Consider the following 13,990-nt stretch of genomic DNA (forward strand, 5'->3'; position numbering starts at 1 on the left):
TTCCTGTCTTCAGCGATATAAGTAAATGAATTGCTGCGTCCCTTCTTTCTCATCATACGTGCCTTTCAATCACCATTCAAAATTGTATATGTGCCAAAATGCTTTGTTCATATTTGTTTCTTTTAATCTTTCAGTCTTTAACCGTGAAATCATTTCCGAGATTGGCGAACTTGGGGTCTTAGGATCCACCATTAAAGGTAATACATGGAACAGAACAGAACTGGCACAGGGTACAAATTACTACTTTTGTAGGAGACCGCTACAACACAGAGAACACAGCCACCCAGGCATTGGCTAGTTGAAGTCTGCCATGTCCAGGCAATCGTTCCAACCTTGGTCCATAGCAGCCCACCACATCACTGGGAAAATACAGGAGGGTGTGTCAACGGTAGTAGGAGCCTACCACTGAACGAGGTTGTATGCTGCAACCTTGGTGAGGATTAGCCATCAGATCACTGAGCGGAAACAACAATTCCAATCCTAGCTTCAGCTCACTCACTTACTGGGAACATGTAACCACTCCATCCGCCATCCCTAGCAAATAGTATCCCACCAGATCCCTTGAAGCAGACAACCCCTCCTGCCATGCCCTGCAGTAGACCACACATTATTTTTAACAGATAAACCCTTCTGTCCCGGGGTATGAGAGTTAACTACATCATTAGGAGGAGGCAACCCTTCAGACCAAGCCTGTAGCAGCCCAACACATCTTGAAGGGCCGGACATCCACTATGAAAGGACACTCTAAGGCCTTCCAATCCACCTTCATTTTCTTTTGTGTCCTCAGGCTATGGCTGTGCTGGGACCTCCTATGTTGCCTATGGTCTGTTGGCCCGAGAAATCGAAAGAGTGGACAGCAGCTACCGATCTGTGATGAGCGTCCAGTCCTCCCTGGTTATGCACCCAATTTATGCATATGGAACAGAGGAGCAGAAGCAGAAATACCTCCCGAAGCTAGGTGAGAGGACACACGTTTGTATGTGGTTGAGAAACGGTGATTAAGGCAAATTTGCACAACAGTTTTGACACTTGGAAATCTACAAATACTTTCTAGATTGGTAGTGTTCCCAGCAAGGAGAGTAGAAGGGGACAAAGCTCACATAGTAGAAGGGGACAAAGCTCACATTTTCTGATCCATGGGCAGAAATTAAATTCCGCTCTAATGGCAGTACCATACCGCAGTAAAAAGCAATGTTCTATGTAGCGCAGTGATCTTTCAGTGCAACTTATAGGGAGACCGGTGTAGGCGGGCACACAATATACAGCTTAACCCTTCACTTGACCCGCCTCTTAACTGTCTCCAAATCCCGACCTCCCTGGTTCGAGATCACCCTGGTGTACTTCCCTAGAAATAAGGTAAGGGTAAGGAAAATCAAGAGGTTAGGGCAGGCAGGTTACCCAAATACCCCTAAGGAGAAAACACAAGGTTAGCATAACGAGCACAAAAGGAAAGGCGGACAAAGGGTATGCTGGTGTACAGTTCTTTTTAGTTGTTAAAACATTCTTATATACTTATCCTGTACACCAGCAGGTTTTGTGGGTTTTTTTTACAAACGAGGCAGAGCACAAGAAACTATATACAACTTAAGTTAATCATAAGCAGCTGCAATACTAATAAAACACAAACATATAAAAAGAGTGCTTTAAAAATATAAAATGTCTTTTAAAAATATACTCAAGGTCTATAAAGTGGCAGTGGGCAGCAACAACAGTGTGTGAGGGCCCCAAAGTCTTAATATGGGCTGGGCTGCGTATGCCAGCTGCAGCCCAGCACTCGGAAACAGCGTGGAGTGCCCCCCATAGCACTTCTCAACCTGGGCCACGTCTGCCAGGTGTGGCCCAGGGAGTCTGGTGGGCCACCTGTCAGGCCGGGGGAGGTGGCCCCTTCATTTAAAATCAGCCCATGGAGGGCTAAAGATACATTGGGTGCCCACAGCTATGGGGAGCACCAGTAACTGGAGGTGCCTGGCACGATTGTTTAAGGCACTCCCCTACCTGTGTCAGAATTTATGTCAATCCTGGCTATCTCTTCCTGATCGTCACTTAACATGAATTCCCCCTCCTCCTTACCTGTGTCTTCGGTAGAAGAATAGTGTAAATGTCTCTTTCTCACAGTCTTATGCCTTTTTTTTTTTTTTAAGAGATATGGCCGTCCCCGGATGGAAGCCACTCAGCTGCCTCAGTTTACCAGGCAGACAAAGGACCCCCTTCTGAGGGAGCCAGCGAGAGGAAAAAGCCAAGGCTAAAAAAAACTCTCTGGGATGTTGCTGAATGTTCCTTCTTCCAATAGTGTAGTTGTTGCTGCTGCAGAGTGCCGCTTGAGCAGGAATGGGGCAGGTTCTCCAAAAATGAAAGCAAACGGTATCCTCTGTGTCCGGAGCACAGCCAACGCAAGAGGAGTCGTCAGCGCCGAAGATCAGGTAAGCAAACTATGGACGGGAAAGGGAAAGGTGCGACCGAAGCCTAAAGGTAAGCCGGAGCCCCACGGAGATGGTAGCAAAGAACAGGAGGAACGGGGGGAAAAGAAAAGGGCCGGAGCTGCAATGAAGACTTGGAAGGAAAGGCGAAGGCAGACAGAGGGAAACGGGATAAAAGGGAAGATAAAGAATACGGAATAATGAGCAGAGACGAAGGCGGAAATCAGAGGAGAGGGAAAGCCGGTACAAGGGGGGACCGGAGAGTAAGCAGAGGCACGAAAGCCAAAACAAGAGTACTACCATGTTAACTCGAAGGGACGCAAAGCGAAAGGGTTGCAACGCAACGCAACCAGGAAGTGACGGGACCATAAAGGCATAGTTAACATAGAGAAAGGACTAAAGGAAATAGACTAGACCGCTACTAAGAAGAGATCGAGACCAGTGAATATAGAAAACGGACTGAAGCAGAATTAGAGAGCAAGACCCAAACCCAAGGACGATATAAACAGGGAACCCAGAAGAGGGACAAACACAAACAGATAAGGGGTTACCGGCGGCGCTGTTGCCAGGGTCTCCATAAGCGCCAGGTTGGAAGGTGCGTGACAGCCTGTCAGGGTAGTACCAAATTAAAGGCCTGGGCTGCGTATGTCACCGGCGCTGAGCAGAGCGCTTTTTCTTTTCAGAATAATGGGTCCCTTGAATGCCCACGTGCGAGGGTCACTTACTAACTTTTTCTTTCTTCGGGGTCCGAGGCTCACGTCGGACACCCGATTCTCTACTTTTAATTATTTCGGGATCCCCAGCGCAGTTTCACGTGCCGGGGATGCTTTCTTCAATCCCCGAAGCGGGGGTTACATGCACCCCTCCTTTTGAACTACCCTCGGCCCTGAGGATCGCCATGGCCTGGTCAATGAATGTATCCAGCCATGATTTAGCACAGACCACTGGACCCCTGGTGTATCATATGTTAATTTCATAACCTGTCTGCTCTCCCTGGTGGTACGACTGAGAGCAGCTGAGGCATCAGATAGGTTTTCCTCCGTACTTGGCGGAGTGCTCGGTACTAAGTCGGGGACCCTATCTTCCAGTGAAGGAATGGGTAAGGGTTCCTCTACCACATCCAGCGTGGCAGGGGTGATTGGAGCAGGATTGGAAACAACCTCTGAAGGAATACTCATGGGGTTCAGGTTCCCTAGGAGTGGGATATGGCCAAGTTGGTGTAGGGACCCACACAAGGGTCTGATCTAATGCTTGGTCTGGGTAGACGCCAAACTGATTCTCCTCCTCGGCATCAGTGTCTTCACTGGCTTCTGGCTGACCTTCTGATCTCTCGACCTCGGTAGCTGGAGAAGCTTCCGGGATTAAACCTTCAACGGATCTCCTTCGGGCCTCTCAGCTCGGAGTCGGTGCCTCGTCACCAGCCCCTTGACCAGTTCTTCATCTGTCACCTCAGGTGTCAGCTCAACCTCATCCCGACTGGGAGAATGTGGTTCTGGTGCAAGGTCTCGATATTCCTTGGCCGTTCTTCCTATCGCAGTCAGTATACAGGGAGCCCTACCAGCTGATGCTCTATGATGAAAGGCTGAGACTCCTACTTGTCACCTAGCTTGTTGCGTCCCCTCTTTCCCAGGCTGCGGATGAACACACGATTGCCAGGTTGAAGAGGGTGAAACTTGATCTTGATGTCTTAGCAGCATTTGTTCCCGTCTGCCGTCTTCTCCGCAGCAGCCTGAGTGAGCTGATATGATTGCTCCAGTTGTCGCTTGAGCTGTTTAACATAGTTGGCATAGTCCTTGTCTGCAGACACCCCAGAACACAGGTCTACAGGCAGTTGGGCATCTCTTCCAAACATCAAGAAATATGGTGTAAACCCAGTGGCATCATTCTTCGTACAGTTGTACGCATGGGTCAGGGTGGCCACATGCTGACTCAGTCTGTTCTTCTCCTCTTGCCTCAGGGTGCCCAGCATGGCCAAGAGGGTGCGATTATACCTCTCCACTTGGGCATCCTCCTGAGGGCGACATGGCATTGTACGGATCTTCTTGATGCCAACCAGCTTCAGCATCTGCTTGATGAGTGTCGATTCAAAGTCTCGTCCCTGGTCGGAATGAATTCTGGCCGGCAAGCCACAATATTTTTCCCACAACACACAGGCAACAATGATGGCATGCTGATCTTTGGTGGGAAACGCCTGCGCGTACCGAGTGAAGTGGCCTGTCACCACCAGGATGTTCTGCACTCCTCCTCCATCTCCAGCTTGAGGAAGTCGATGCAGACGAGGGACATGGGCCCGGAACTCTGTAGATGACGAAGAAAGGCTGCAGGATCAGCCGCAATCTTCCTGGTGACACAACTGGCGTTGTGCTGGCAATAATACTCCACATCTGATCTTCTGGGCTAGAAAAATCTTGAGCCAACTCAAAGGTTCTGTTGCTGCCAATATGTCCATTCTGGTCATGGAGTGCATACAATACAGCTCAGCTGAAACTCTGTGGTAAAAGCAGGCAATATAGTGGTCGGTCTCCTACTTTGCTTTCCTTGTACAGGATTTCACCCTTGAGCGTCTTCCACTCCTTCAGCATTGCAGCTTGCTCTGGGTCATGAAGGACATCTCTTGACACATCCGCTTCTGTGGTCTTGTTTTTCAAGAACAGAGCAATGCCAGGATCCGCTTGCTGCGACATACGGATCTCATCTCGGGTCAGACGTGGTAGCACAGATTCCCTCATATTGCCGATATTGCAGTAGACTTCGGGTACTGCCTCAGCTGAGGATCCCAAGCAATCAACGCACCTGGCTCTGTCTGACTCCTGCTGCCTTGCAGCCTGGCAGATAGCTCTGACACCTGCTAAAGACAACTCCTTCCACCAGGTGGATCCAGCTGTATTATCTGGCTGAGCATGATTGCTTCTAGAGCGGACATCACCATCGATGTTAGTGCGCCCAGGTCTATACTGTAGACCGAAGTTGTATGTGCAAAGTGTGGCGAGCCAACGGTGTCCGGTAGCATCCAGCTTCGACGACTTCAACACATATGTAAGGGGGTTGTTGTCCGTCCTCACCATGAAGGTGGCGTCGTAGAGGTAATCCTAGAGATTCTCTGTAACAGCCCACTTCAATGCCAAGGATACCAACTTGTGGACTGCGTAATTCCTCTCTGTCGCATGCAGGCCTCGGCTGGTAAAAGCGACCGGTCTTGTTACACCATTGGTCTCCTGGTAGAGAACTGCTCCCAATCCCTCCAAACTTGTGTCCACATGCAGGATGTAAGGTTACTGCGGACCCGCATAGGCCCGGACTGGTGCTGTGGTGAGGGTCCGCTTGAGCTCCTCAAAGGCCTGCTGGCATCAGTCAGACCAACGCTCACCAAAGGGCTGCCATGGATGATATAAATGGTCTGCAGAGTTGGCAGTGTTCTTCCGGCTCCACTGGGTAGGTGGGTACCCCTTGGTGAGGTCCACAAGTGGTCGGGCTATGTTGTTGTATCCCGTGACAAATCTCCTGTAGTAATTACAGAATTCCAGAAAACACTGTAACTCCTTGATGGTTTGAGGTCTTGGCCAGGTGAGGAGGGCATCCTTCTTTACTGGATCCACAGCGATGCCATCCACGGAGACGATGTGCCCGAGGTACTTGACACTTGTTTGGCAAAACTGGCACTTGTGCACACTGACCTTTTAACCCTTGCTCCTCCAGGCTATGCAGCACCTTCATGAGCCTCCTATTGTAGTCCTTCAGTGTCCTGTAGAACACAATGTCATCTAAGTACACCAGTATCTCCAGGAGGTTCATGTTGCTGACAGTCTTATGATATGATATGGCATTTGTAACGCGCCTATACACAAGTGTTTCAAGGCGCGACGAGGCGGGGGGAAACAAGGGGAGACAGACAACAATCCTACTAGGCCGGGTGTCATTCAGATCGCGCAAGTGCAAGGGTAGAGGGGAAGGGAAAGTGCAAAAAGGAGGTGGAGAGGGGAGAGTGCAATACAGGGTTAAGAGCATACAGGATAAATAACAAGGGCCAGCTAGTGGCAAGTGCGAGATAAGTGCAGAAAAGTACTGGGAAGGGGGGCTGTAGGGATACAGACACAGTCCCGCGGTGCAGGGGGTTGCCAGGGAGGCAGTGCAGGGGAGAGTGGCTGGGCCAAGGACCGAGAGCGGTGAGTGGCCCAGTTGCAGATTCAGTGCAGTTTCAGTAAGTTTAGCAGGGGAGAAGGGGAGAGAAGGCAGAGGCAAAGAGGAAGGTTTTGAGGTGCTTCTGGAACCGGAGATGGTTCTCCTCGAGTTTCAGGGAGGCAGTGTTAGGGAGAATTCTCTGTTTAGGCTGAATTTCCTAACCTAGTGAGTCCCCCAGCAGCTTTGCTGGATTTTTGGGGTTTATTTTTTTCTCCTGCCAAGAGTGAGACTCTTTTACCCTCACTCTTGGACATGATTTGAGTGTGTTTCTTTGAATCTAGAAGTGTTTAATGGGCTATGGGGTCTTTTACTCCATAGGGTTTCATGTGTTTTTGTGATGTGTGTTACACAGCACCCTCAGTGCAGTGACACAGGGGTGTCTTAGTGACCCCCCAGTATAGACTCCATACCCTGGGACTGACTACAGTCTCCCAGGGCATGTAAAGTCACCATTGACTTTACTAGTCAAATTCTGAACAGAACCAGTACAAACCATCATATTGTGGACATACTGGCTGGGGCAATTCGATTGCCCCAGGGTCTGTTAGTCGAGGGGGCACGTCTCCGTTCCCCCTGATCGAGTTTTGGCTGGTGGCAGTGGATACTACTTTTTATATTCAACCGCAAATATTTTCCTATGGGATTTCCCATTGTTTTAGGCTACTATCTTTATTTAATTATTTACGGTAGCCTCGAACATACCGCCGGTTTATTTAATTAATATTAATTCTCCGGTTGGTATTTTTTGCCAAAACTTGATTCTAAAATGGCGTTTGTGTTCTCTTCTGTGACTCCAACCCAAGTCGAGCCCTTTGTTCCACTTTTTGGCGGGCTTCTCCACAGAAGCCCTCCAAAGTGGTGCCACTCTGTCTGGGGTACTTAGGAGGGGTGGAGGGGAATTTAGGCACCCTGGACTGAGTTGCCTAGGCAACTCAAGTCGCACTCCAACCTGATTGGCCCAAGTGGTGAGCCGGCCAGCTCACCACTTAGCATGTTTGAGTGACAGCTAGGCTGAGTGAATGGGGGTTTGCTGCATAAAAGCAGGGCTTTGGGGACTGGAACTTCAGAAGTCGCCACAGGACCTAAGAATCCGACGAGGGAGAAGCTGAGCCGACCTGCCACGACACCACCACCGGTGGAGCCCTGCTGGACTGCCTCACCACTTTTCCCAACGACAGAGGAGATCTCCCGCCGGAGAGTCTTCTTCCTTTGACTGGTAGGGGTAACCAGTTACACCGTCTTTTCGCTTTCCCGACATATCTCGTGGCCGCCTTGCCCGTGCCAAGCACCCCGGCAACCGGGATACCACGTTTTACCACGACCGCGAAACCAAGGTACCACCTTTAACCGGAAAACTCTGCGGCTGGTTTCTTCCCTGGTAGTGCAACGACCTTCATCTTTCCTCCAAGTCGAGATCTTCTCTTCCCCTGGACGACGACGCAACTTGCACCCACTACCAGGAACAACTGCCACCGCTGGAGGATCCTTCCCACTTAAGGTACCGCGTCTCGCCTGGCTTCCCTTGCTACCGACTGTATGGGGTAGATTTAGCCCCCGGCTTTCGAACCTGGGTTAGCCTGGGACACCCTGGCTAAACTTTTCTAAGCCGCTCTAACCTCTTTCTTGAACCCTCTGCAAGACTTTCTAAGCATACTGTAACTGTGTGCTCTTGGGCGCATTTGTGCTCTGCTCTCTCTAAGAGTGGGCCCAGCCTTTGGACTTTGGCTCACCAGTGACTTTTTTGCTCTCTGCCTTGCTAACAGTGTTCCTGAATCGTAGAGTGGTGTACCTCTTTGTATTTTGTCTTTTTCCCTCCCTTTCTCACAAACTTATTAGAGTGCAATCTAGTTAAGCGCTCACCTCTGTATGAAAATAAGTGGTGTTTTACTGTGATTCATCTGATAGGGAAAAAGGGGTGTATATATTACAATAGTAACTGTGCTTAGAATATTTTACAATAAGAGTGCTGGAGTGTTTCAACTGTGTGTTTTAAATAAATAATTATATACTTTGATACCAAAGCTCTGGTCAGTGTTTGTTTGTATTATTGTATCTGAGTGCCTATTGAGTATACTTTGCATACTGCCTAACTCTTCTTGAGGGAAGTCTGACTGCTCAGCCACAGCTACCAGGTAAATCTGGGTGGTGCAGACTGCTACCAAGTGGATTTACTGCCAACACCTGTAGTCTTAAATCTTTTGCAGTGGTCCCTAAGGGAACTGCACAGGTTTCTACCTAACAGGCAGGAAGGCTGTTCCAGAGGGAGGTCCCTGCAGCGGAGAGTGTTCTGCCCCCAACTCGTTGTTTGGAGAAGAGGCTGACCCTGAGGGAGTTGGAGGCGGATGAGCGAAGAGCTCGAGAAGAAGATATTTAGGAAGAGAGAGTTGAAGGTATTTGGCCCAAGGCCCCAGAAGGCCTTGTGGACAATGCAGAGGGTTTTGAACTTGATCCTTGCAGTCACTGGGAGCCATTGTAGTGATTTCAGTCCTGGAGAGATACAGTCCCTGGGCTTGAGGCCAAGGACAAGTCTCGCAGTCCTGTTCTGGATGAGTTGCAAAGGGCGGAGAGTAGAGGCAGGCAGATTTAGATAGAGGCTGTTACAGTAGTCCAGCTTCGAGAGAACCAGGGCTCTAGAGACAGTGAGCTTCTGGGGGAAGGAGAGGAAAGGAAGGATACCACGGAGGAGGTGGAGCTGGCAGTGTGACTTCTTAGAGACGTCGGATATGTGAGGAGAGAAGGAGAGTGTGGAGTCGAAGATGACCCCGAGGTATTTTGCCTTGCAGGTAGGAGCAGGAAGAGGGCCAAGAGAGGCCGGCCAGAGACTGCAGGGAAGGAGGGAGTGGGTGTGCCGATGAGTAGAATCTCAGTCTTACTGGCATTAAGGCAGAGGTCGTTGGCGGCACACCATTCCTGGATAGCAGAAAGACAGTCAGAGATGAGGGACGGAAGGAGAAGAGGAGGCCGAGGGTAGCCTGAAAATGAGCTGGGTGTCATCCGCATAGCACTGAAAGTTGGGGCAGAGAGCTGCGATGCGGTGGGCGAGGAGTGCCAGATACTGGTTAAACAGCCAAGGAGGAAGGTTAGATCCCTGGGGGATAAGGCGTTGGAAAGTCGCTGGCCCACCAGAGATCCCCCTGAGGCATCCTGACGAATTTGTGAAAACTCAAGGGACAGATGAAAGCGGTCTTCTCATGATCCGCCGGATGCAACATGATCTGATAGTAGCCACTCCACAAGTCCAGGACTGAAAACTCAGTGAGGCAGTCCAGTGCCTCGTCCACCCAGGGTGTGGGGGACTGGTCCGGACTAGTGCGGGTGTTGAGTCGACGGTAGTCGATGCACATCCGGACATCCCCATTTTTCTCCTGGGCGACGACAATGCGAGAAGTGTAGGGGCTCCTGGATAATCCCTGCTTGCAGAAGATCATCTCAGGAGTATAACTCGGGGGCAACACACTCGTCTTGGAAGCAAGGCAATGCTTGCTTCCAAGGCAATGCTCAAGGGCAACACAGGTTCGATCCCCGGGTCCATGCTTAGAAACCTCTGGGTATTAAGCAAGTTATAAATAACCAATTATATATATATATATTATCCAGATGGCGGCGTACATCCTCCAAGTCTCCTGGGAAGGGAGTTTTATCAGACCTCCGGATCTGATGTTCCACTCCTGGGCCTTGCCAATGTCCCAGGGGCTTGTGGAGAATGCCTCGGCGTGCAGGGCGGGCTGCTCCCTTAGGTGGTCCTTGCCCCTCTCTGAGATCGGGGCGTTTCCAAGGTCTTCGGATCTAACGCTTTCTCATATGAGCTGGTGGTGGCACTTGCTGGGGCTACAGATGCGGTCAGGTGGTGCATCCTCGTACACGGATGGTCCTATTGCTCACATTAATGACCGGTACCTTGATGGTCTTCAGGTCCATTCCATCCATTATCACCAGGGTCTGCTGTACCAGTAAACCCCCTGGGAGCTCTCCACGTTCTGGTGCCTCCATCGCCAGACATTTTGGTCGTTGTTCCCCGCTGTGTCGTACTCTGACAGGGACCATCACAGTGGCGTGTGCGGGATTGTGATCTGCCCGAACCGAGTTGTGCGGTTCGATCCAATGGGACCATCAGGTGGAGCTCTGGACAGGATCTCTCTCTGCAAGTATGCCTGTTGGCACATGGAGTGCATGGACAACGTGCTGGCATATTGTGGTACAGCCATCTGCTGGCATAATACTGCCAGTGCGTCGAACATCGAGGAATTGGTTCCAAACACAACCGATATTGCGGGATCTTCACTCTGACTGCTGTAGACCAGAGTCCGGGTGTCGATAGGAGCGCTGACTCCAGCTACATCGCGTGGAAACTGCAGTCGGACCCAGATATTTGCAAGGGTTGTCTCCCACGCCGAGAATGTTCAGCCGAGCCAAGGGCTGCAATGGGATATGCACCAGGTGTTTTATGTAGAACGGCTCATAAACAATGTTCAACTGTGAGCCGCTATCCAGAAGCGCGTGTGCCTGTCGACCAGCGATGGCAATCGTTACAGTGGCGAGTGGTCCTGCAAGCCCATCAGGCATTGCCCATGATGTTCGGGGGCTGAGCTTGTTGTTAGTTTGACTACAGATGATCTTCCTCTCGGGTGAACTAGCCGGTCTGTGTGGATGCTGGTTTCCAGATGACTTGCCCACAGGTGGTGTCACTGCAGCCTCGGGCCAGTCTGGTGGTGTAGACTTGTTAGTTGTCGCCTCTACTCGGTTGGAGCGTAATAGTATTGAGGATTCAGGTGCTCCGCTTCCTAGTCCTCGCTGGCGTTTCCCACCACCGGGTGCTTTGGACTATTCAAGGCCTGGAACCTTGTTGGGGAGAATTCTCATTTCTGTGCTAATTCCCTTCTACCTTAGAGACCCACAGCTCTTTTGCTGGACTTTACGACTTTTAATTTTTATCCTGGAGTGAGACCTTTTTCTCACTATCTCATGTATTTCTATCTGATTTGGTGTTTCTTTTGGTTTTGGAATCTGACAAACTCCATAGCATCATCTTTTTGTATTGTGACACACATCACCTTCAGTGCAGTGTCTCATAGAAGTCCTTTGGATTTCTGTAAAGGTTTAAATACCTTCTCTTGGATAAAGTACTGTTTCCAAGAGTAGTAAAGTGAAATTGACTTTACTTAACTTTTTCTCTTTGTAGACCTAGCACACACCATCTTATGTGGGGTACCGGGGGCTACTTAATATCACCTTTGTCTACCTTCTCATGTGACATCTTTTATGTTATCCTCACTACAATTAATGGCTGGTGGCAGTGGTTTACTTTTCCTGCCATTGTGTGCATTATTACCGCAGGCTGCTTCCTCAGCTGCTGCATTGCACCCATGGGTGCTCATTTTGTAAAAATGGACCTGGTCTTCTTTTTTTCACCATTTCTAGTTTGACAGGACTCTGTGCGCCAATCCAGGTTTGGTCCCTTTGTTAGTTTAGTCTTTGGCATGATTCATGGGTGAAGCCTGCCCCTGGCCCAAGCGTGTCTGGCAGGGCAGGAAACGAGGGAGGTTCCCAAAACTCCCTGTGTTTAGTCTTCTTGGTTACAGGAATGCACCCAAAGGTGATTGGCTAGCTGGGTGTCCTTGGAGGTCTTACACGCTGCTGTGTGACTGACGGCTAAGCTGCAAATGAATGGGAGAAACCTGCATAAAAGGTGAGGTCGTTTGCAAGAAAGGCAGAGCCCACCACTGGACAAAGGAACCGAAGATGAAACTGGAAGAGAAGCTTGCTGCATCCTCCTGGACCCTTGGTGTGCCCGGTGCAGCCCTGCTGCAGTGCTGAAGCTCCAATGTTTGTATCCACTAGAGAAGCCCGGAATGGACGACTTCTCACCTTGGGTTGGTGGGACCAACTGGCCCCAAGACGAACTTGACTGGAACCCCTCTCCCTGCTGGTTGTACTTCTTTGCTGCTGCAGGAACCGAGCGCCAGGGGACAGGAACACCAGGAACTAGTGCATCCCGACGCAGGGTGACGTAACCCTGAGCCACCTCAACAGTGCTGGACCCCATAAGCAAGGGGAACCCACAAGGTGTCCAAGAACCGCAGTGGTGCCATTTGCCGGTAGCTGAAATGAAAAGAGCTGCCGATCTGGAGTAAGCCCATTGTTGCCGCTGACCTTCAAACCGCAGTGCAGGAATCCCCAGACGTCCTCCCTCTTGTCCCCACGACTGAGGCCCAGGAACACAGGTTCTGCAGGACTGCAACAGGAACAGAAGCCAGCTGGATCCTTTTTCTTCAGAACTAAAGTACTGTCTAACTAGGGGTACTTACCTCTTGTTGTGTGTAGCTTGCTTGCTATCACTGTAGACTTGCATTTGCTGCCCTTTGCAGAGTTGCTTGCATCTTTGCTTTTCACAAGCCACCCAGCTTGTGGCCCAACAGTGATTCGTTTCAACAAACTCTCTATATAACATTGTGCAAGACTTTTGTTCCATCTTCAAGAAGTGCCTCAGCTCCCCTAGACTTTGTTCAATTGAAATGGCTGTCCTGGCTCTCTGCAGACTCTTCTTACCCTCTGACTTTGTGTTTATCTGTCCCTCAGAAAAGTCATACATAAGTTACTTGTATAGCTGGGAAAGGGTTAACCTATTCTTCATTGGGGGATTGTAAAGTACTTACCTGTTCAGAGAACTTGTTTAGTTTCCTTCCCTAACCTTTTCATTTTTTCTACAATCTCAGTATTGCATTTAAGTGTTAAAGTGATATGTCAGCGTCTACAGTGTCCTAGTAATTTGTCACCTCAGGGTGTAGGAAGTGTTTACGTGAGACATCCCAAAAGGGTAGGGTAATTACTTAACTGAAACTGAAGGAGTGTATTTTTAAGTGTATTTTATAGTTGCATATTTCCCTTTCTAAAGAAGGCTTACTTTAAAACTGACTTAAATTAATGAATAATTATTTTAATAAGAAACCTTGAGTATAAGTTTTATTAGAATACTTGTCGCTGTGAATCTCTATGTTGAATCTCTATAGCTCACATTGACCCCTCTTGTGATAGGTCTGGCTGCTCAGTCACTGTACCAGCTTGTGTACTACAGACCTATACCAAAGGAGGGTTCCCTATTGCCAAGAGGACAAGGCTGGTGTAGTCTCCAGCGGGGTTAGTACATACAATCTTGCCTAACAAACCTTGCCGCCACTTGGTTGCATTCCGGTGAGTTCGTAAACATACGGCGGATGTGGCCCTCCTGTCCACACATATGGTAGACACACATATGGTAGAACTGCCAAGGCCGGAGCTGTGCGGTACGTCGTTGGTTCATTTGAGGCTGCTGTCGCTCTTGAGCATGCCGGAAGAGCTAGTGTTATCTCTCTCGGGATGGCGGTGTAGAGCCTCTCCCGTACTCTGGTGGTCTGGAT

General features: G+C 49.7%; 1 protein-coding gene across 2 annotated transcripts in view; it reads left to right on the forward strand.

Annotated features, from left to right (window-relative positions):
* The window catches only part of GCDH (glutaryl-CoA dehydrogenase), a 357,241-nt gene that overhangs the window by 145,077 nt on the left and 198,174 nt on the right, over positions 1–13,990 (forward strand). For both annotated transcript variants that reach the window (XM_069604167.1, XM_069604169.1), the window contains exons 5-6: positions 135–197; positions 788–958. In XM_069604167.1, the coding sequence (XP_069460268.1) occupies positions 135–197; positions 788–958 (234 nt within the window). The remainder of the gene's footprint in view (positions 1–134; positions 198–787; positions 959–13,990) is intronic.

This window comes from Ambystoma mexicanum, chromosome 3q, assembly GCF_040938575.1.
Source record: "Ambystoma mexicanum isolate Mex_15411 chromosome 3q, UKY_AmexF1_1, whole genome shotgun sequence".
Taxonomy (NCBI): Eukaryota; Metazoa; Chordata; class Amphibia; order Caudata; family Ambystomatidae; genus Ambystoma; species Ambystoma mexicanum.